The sequence below is a fragment of the Vulpes lagopus genome, chromosome 8, assembly GCF_018345385.1.
Source record: "Vulpes lagopus strain Blue_001 chromosome 8, ASM1834538v1, whole genome shotgun sequence".
Lineage (NCBI taxonomy): Eukaryota > Metazoa > Chordata > Mammalia > Carnivora > Canidae > Vulpes > Vulpes lagopus.
In genome coordinates, this window is record NC_054831.1 from 121,000,554 (window position 1) to 121,007,005 (window position 6,452).

A 6,452-nucleotide genomic window follows, 5' to 3' on the forward strand; every position below is an offset into this window, starting at 1 on the left:
CTCTTCCCTCTCCCAGCTCTCAGCTCCGGGAGGCCCTCCTGTCCCATCTCTCTCACACCTGTCTCCCAGATCTGTGGGCTTCTGGCACTTTTACAACTGGAATTTAGTTCACTTATTTACTCATTTTTTTTCTCTCTCCCACTAAAATGTCAACCCCAGGGGAGCTTTTCTTTTCTTTTTTCTTTTATATATATATATATTTTTTGAGATTTATTTATTTATTCAGAGAGAGAGAGAGAGGCAGAGACACAGGCAGAGGGAGAAGCAGGCTCCATGCAGGAAGCCAGACATGGGACTCAATGCCGGGTCTCCAGGATCACACCCTGGGCTGAAGGCAGGCACCAAACCACTGAGCCACCCAGGGATCCTCCAGGAGAGCTTTTCTGTCATGTTCGCTGCTGCATCCTCAGAGCCCAGAAAAGAGTAGATGCTTATTAAAACAAAACAAAACAAAACAAAACAAAAAAAACAAGCCATACCCCTCTCCCTCTCCAAGCTGTGAAATGAGGGTAACTGCCAACCTTGCAAGACTATCTTAAGGATGAGTGATGTTTTAAAAGAGGAGGCAGTGCATGGGGAGACCCACCCTGGCCCAGCCCCTTGGAGAGGAAGCTAAGAAACCCACCCTGACTGGAAATCTCCCAAGAACCCTTGAAGAAGGGATTATCAATCATATGATACTGAGGAGGAATCTGGGACCGATTAGCTCCCCAGGTCACAAAGTGAGTGTGCTTGTGCTCTTTATTGTGCCCACTGGCACAATGGCCTCTCCTCTACACTTGCTCATATTACCAACATAAACCCCATCTCCAGGAAGCCTTCCCTGATTGCCCTAGGACATTCTCTGCCTAGCGGCTCCTGTTCCCCTGGAGGCAATTTCTGAGATGAGGATTAGTGGGCTGACATTGATTAGAGGATTGTTGAGATCAACACCTGTTTTGGGGAGGAACTGTAGGAAGTGGGAGCAGAGGGAGCAGAGGGAGAATTTCGCTGTGACTAAGAACAATGGGCTCAATCAGCCCCCTGAAGAGTGATGATGCTGGGTTTGACCTTCAGAGCTGGGGCAAGAGAGCCAGGCCTCTATCCCTCAGTAGATCAACAGATCAACACTGGATGCAGTCAGCCCTGAGGGGTAGGCAGTTCCTGGAGGGTGCTGTGAGCACAGCATCATCACTGTCATCACCGTTAAGAGCAGCACTCCTAGCAGCTGGGGGAGGGGGGGTACTGGAAGTGGGAGGAGGAGGCTGTGGGTGTCCACTATTTCCTAGCGTCCTCTATTGTCTGACCTAGGATGCTCGCTTGCCTTCATCCCTGCCTCCCAGATCCAGATCCAGCGCCCGGCCTTGGAGACGGGGCACTGGGCAGCAACCCTGAGTTCCAAGGCACACTTTAAGACTCATCCAAGTCTGAGGACCTAAGGAGGCTCCCAGGTAGGCTTGCCCTGAAATTCCTCGCCCGTATGGCAGCGTCCAGACTCAGTGCGTCTCAGCGTCCAAGCTCAGGAGCACTGCCAGAAATGTCAGAGGAGAAAGGGTGGTGAGGACAGTTCTTGTCATTCAGTTCTTATGGTATGGCTGGCTCTGGCTGAGCATGTCCCCCCATCCATTGTCTCATTTTCACACACCCTCCCAACCCCCGCTGTAGCAAGAGCCCCACTGACAACTGAGGAAACATGCTGAAGGACGCTGAAGGACATGAAGCTGCACACCTGGCTTCTTAGAGCTTTCTAGCAGAAAGGAGCTGAGCTCTGAAACCCCAGAATCCAGGAGGTGTGACTGCAAGGATAGTTTATATTAACCCTTTGGATACATCCTGCCATTTGCTCTCAAGAAAGATATTGATACTCCCCATCCCAGGAGCACTTTTGAGGTTGGCACTGCTACAACCCTTTCCCTCCCACAGTCAACACTGGCAAGGACCTGGGGGCTGCTGTCTTGGGGGGGCCCTGGGGACTTGGGTCTTGTGGATGAGCCGGACACCCCCCCAATCCTCCTCCATCTTGATGTCCCCCTGCTCCAGGGCCTGCTGGATGGAGTCAGCAATGGTGTTGAAGGCCAGGTCCACATTGCAGTTATTTTTAGCAGAGGTCTCCATGAAGGCCATGCCAAGGGAGGCAGCCAGCTCCTCTGCCTCCTGAGCGGAGACACAGCGGGTGCTCCGCAGGTCACTCTTGTGGCCAATCAGTAAGAAGATCACTTTGTCGGGGCCCTGAGTGGCTATGACCTCCTGATGCCAGTCGAAGATATGTTCAAAAGACTTCCTGTTTGTCACATCGAAGACCAGTAGGACACCCACCACATTTCGGTAGAAGGACCTGGTGATGCACCTGAAGGAGAGGGAGTGAGCTGGGAGACGTCTATACCTTCAAGGCCCCCCCAAAAGGCAGGGCTTTCCCTGCGCCCAAGCTCCTCATAGTTCCCTACACATTGCCAGGTACTGCTCTGGTGTCTGTCTCTCACAATATAGTGCCTGTGTCTCAGCCATGGAACAAGCTCGAGTCACATCCTCTCTGGACCATTCCTTCATTTCTGGAGGAAAAGGGATGTTTTCCTGGAGCTTTTTTTTTTTTTTTCTTTGATAGTCACACAGAGAGAGAGAGGCAGAGACACAGGCTCCATGCACCGGGAGCCCGACGTGGAATTCGATCCCGGGTCTCCAGGATCGCGCCCTGGGCCAGAGGCAGGCGCCAAACCGCTGCACCACCCAGGGATCCCTTTCCTGGAGCTTTTTACAGCTTTTTGCTTCCAGTTCTCTGCCTGACCAACTCCTAAGGCATCCTTCCAGGCTACCCCAACCCTCTCCTCCTTTCCCGTGTTTCTGATCCTTCTCGCTCTGCTCTAGTGGGCTCTCTCAGCAGCCAGGTCACCCATCCCTCGGGTCTCCGTGGCAGGGCCCTTGCGCCCTCCCAGCGCCAGGGTGTCAGGCCTCTGGGTGAGGGGCTTAGCCCACCGGCTGCATCTGTGGGACGAACGACTCCACGTGGAGGGCCAGAGACCAGGGCAGGGGCCCCCAGGTCTGTACCTGGACCACTGAGGCCGAGCCCTCTGGGGGGACTGCCTCCCCACCAGGTCCCTCATCCCGCCCCGCCCGCACCTGAAGCGCTCGTGGCCCGCCGTGTCCCAGAGCTGCAGCTTGACGCGCGGCCCGGCCCGCAGCTGCAGCAGGCGGCTGTAGAACTCGACGCCCACCGTGGGCGCCGGCTCGGGCTCGGGCTCGGGCTCCGGGGTCCCGGGCGCGCCTGCCACGTAGCGCCGCAGCAGCGACGTCTTGCCCACCGCCGCGTCCCCCAGCAGCGCGATCCGGAACTGGTAGCGGCAGCCCCCCGCGGCCATGGCCTGGGTCCCGCCGCCCCGCCGCCCAGCAGCCCAGCCTTAGGTGGCCAGCTGCCCCGCCCCGCCCCGCCGTCGGAGGCCCGCAGCCAGACCCCGCCCCCTCGCCGCCCCGCCCCGCCGTCGGAGGCCAGCTCCTTGCCCCGCCCCTCAGCCCCGGGCGGCAAGACCCTGGGCCTGTTCCTGTCTTCTCTGGGGGCCCCAGTTTCGTCCTCTAGTAACCCCTACTACGCGGGATGGGAGATTAACGAAGGCAATGTGGGGAGGAGGACGAGCGAGGCCCGAGAACCAGACAGGCCCTGGCCCGAGCTTAAAACCCCGAGCGTCCAACTCCTTCAGTCGCCGGCTTCTCTCAGCCCCACTCTCCGGGCAGTTCCCTGGTTGGGCCCCTGCGGACGGAGCTGGAGACACTAGCCTAGAAAGTTGGTGCCTTACAGGTGCCCCTTCCCCACCCAGGTGATCCTTTCCCGGAGCCCCACTGGCCCTGGCGCAGGGCCTCCCAGGGCTTTCCGTTCAATGGTCAGGTTCAATGTTCAACAGCCCCCCCACTGCGTCCTCAGCACCTGCCCGGGCTGGGCCTCAGGGCTCAGGGAGAGATGCCAACAGGGCTGGTGAGCAGGCAGACATAGGCGAAAGCCATTCCAGAGGGAGTGCAACTGGCCTGTGGGGCGGACAACTTACATTTATGAAGCCAGAGGGTCAGTTCTGCACGCTCAGCGGGCAACAACTTTGAGAGGGCCATAGTGTGCCCATTTTAGAGCCAAGGAGACTGAGGCTTGTCTCAGGTCACAGAGCAGAGCTGAGACTCACATATGAGTTTGTCTCACTCTTCATTACCCCTTGAGCCCACAAAGGGGACTGCAAACCAAGTACCTAGAGGACGGAACACAGTGATCAGGTCCCACTTGGGTTAGTGGCAAGAATAAGCCATCTCCAAGAGCCAGTCTACCCTCTCCAGTCAGGGCCAAGGTTGGGTTTCTGGCTGGTCCCAAAACAGTTCCTCTGTTGGTTTACTTTATTTTTTTAAAGATTTTATTTATTCATGAGAGAGAGGCAGAGAGACCCAGGCAGAGGGAGAAGCAGGCTCCATGCAGGGAGCCTGATGTGGGACTCCAGGATCGCGCCCTGACCCGAAGGCAGACGCTCAACTGCTGAGCCACCCAGGGGTCCCTCCTCTGTTTAATCTCACTGTGCACTGTGGGTGGACTTTACCAGTTTCACTTGTTTTGGCAAATTTGTGGCGAGAGAAAATCCTCAGTATTGCAAACTATCAAATCATCATGTTTCCTTCTCACAGAACCTTGCAAGATGTTGCTATTCTGGTCATATTTACAGATGAAGAAATTGAGACTCAGAGAGTGACCCTGAGGCTCCATGGTCACTAAGGAAGACTAGCTGCCAACTTTTCTCAAGGTCAAAGCCTTTTTTGCTATTTCTGTGTCTGTCTGGACAGGTTGAGGATCTGGGAAGGCCCAGGTTTTCTTCTAGCTATTTTTTAAAATGTATGTATGTATGTAAATAAGTAAGTGATGTCTACACCCAAAGTGGGGCTTGAATTCATGACCCTTAGATCAAGAGTCACATGCTCTACCAACTGAGCCAGCCAGGTGCCCTTCTTCTGTTTAACTCCTAACAAATCAATAACAAGCCATTTTGACAGGTCTCCACGTAATCACCTGCACGGTAGAGCCGCCGAGAGCGCCCCCTATCTCTGCTCATCCCCCACCTCTAGGAGTAGTAAAGAGGAGCCTGAGAATCCAGGAACCCTGAGGAGCCTCAGGAAAAGTGTGTTCTGGGAAGAATCCTTCCTGCCAGCTTTGCCCAAATCAGCCTGCCCCACTGATTCCTCGATCGAGATATTTTCTCCGTCTCACTCTGTTTAGCTGGAAAAATATATTTCTTTAAGATTTTATTTATTTATTCATGAGAGACACACAGAAGCAGAGACACAGGCAGAGGGAGAAGCAGGCTCCATCCTGGGGATCTCAGGACGCCGGGATCACAACCTGAGCTGAAGGCAAGATGCTCAAACACTGAGCCACCCAGATGCTCCTGGAAAAATATTTTGTGTCAAGTCCCTAGGATGCCTCTGGCCCCTTCTTTACCCACCACTGGTACTCTGAGCTCCAGCCATGCTGAACATCTTTCCTCCTCTCAGCCCACTGCTCAGACTCTTCTCCTCTACAAAGGGCTAACTCCTACTTCAGACCTTAGGTTAGATCCCTGTCCCTCAGGAAGCCTCTCACTGGCCAATGAGGTCACATGCTCTTCTGTCCACTGCGATAGCTGTCTCCTTCCTAGGTTACTTGAGGGCAGACATGAATGGTTGTATCCTCAGTGTGTAGCACAAAGGAGGAACTCAGCAAATAGTTATGCTTGAAAGGATGAATGAAAGTGGGTAAGTGCTATTGAGTCATTAATTAATTCAGTCAAATCCCACAAAAGGGCTGGACTGAGGGAGCTACAGGGTCAGCATTGCCTCCTGCAGGATGCTGGGTCTCCCAGGAAAAGTAAGAGCTAGGGAGTTCCAGGAGGAAGTGCGCTCCAGGCAGGAGCAGCTGGAGCAGAGGCAGAGGGGCCTGAAACAGCTTGAAATGCAGTTTGAACCCAGCATTCCCAGAAGCCTTTGTGTTGTGATCTGCACGTGGGCAGCGCACTGTCAGCATTCAACTCTTTGAACTTCCTCTCTCAGACACTCCGGCTGTGGGCCAGGGTCAGGTGCCTGTCCCCTCCTCCCCCCCCAGCATCTAGCCCCAGAATCCAGATGTCAGCAGACCTTGCCAGAGACTCACTATGTGACTAGGGGTGGGGCGAGTGACGTTTCCTCCCTACCCTGCTTCCCCTTCTGCTAAGTAAGCAAGTCATAGAGCCCCCCTCACACAGTAGTTCTGGAGAACATGCAACACGGCAGGCGAGTTGCACACATTTGTATGAGATCTAGGTGGTCTTGGCCAAATTTTATTCAGTAATTAATTCATTTATTTGTTTTGTTTTAAAATATTTTATTTATTTAGTCAACAGAGAGAGAGAGCACAAGCAGGGGGAGTGGTGGGCAGAGGCAGAGGGAGAAGCAGGCTCTCCACCAAGTACACAGCCAAGTAGAGATGGATGCAGGGCTTGATC

The 6,452-nt window shown here is 54.4% G+C and overlaps 1 protein-coding gene across 1 annotated transcript; it reads right to left on the reverse strand.

Moving 5' to 3' along the window:
- Window positions 1-251: 251 nt before the first annotated feature.
- On the reverse strand, window positions 252-3,377 carry RAB42 (RAB42, member RAS oncogene family). The gene is made up of 2 exons (XM_041766971.1): window positions 3,094-3,377; window positions 252-2,326 (listed from the first exon to the last, which is right to left on the reverse strand). The coding sequence occupies exons 1-2, from the start codon at window positions 3,330-3,332 to the stop codon at window positions 1,903-1,905; spliced, it is 663 nt and encodes a 220-aa protein (XP_041622905.1). The 5' UTR covers window positions 3,333-3,377; the 3' UTR covers window positions 252-1,902.
- Between the last annotated feature and the right edge of the window lie 3,075 nt (window positions 3,378-6,452).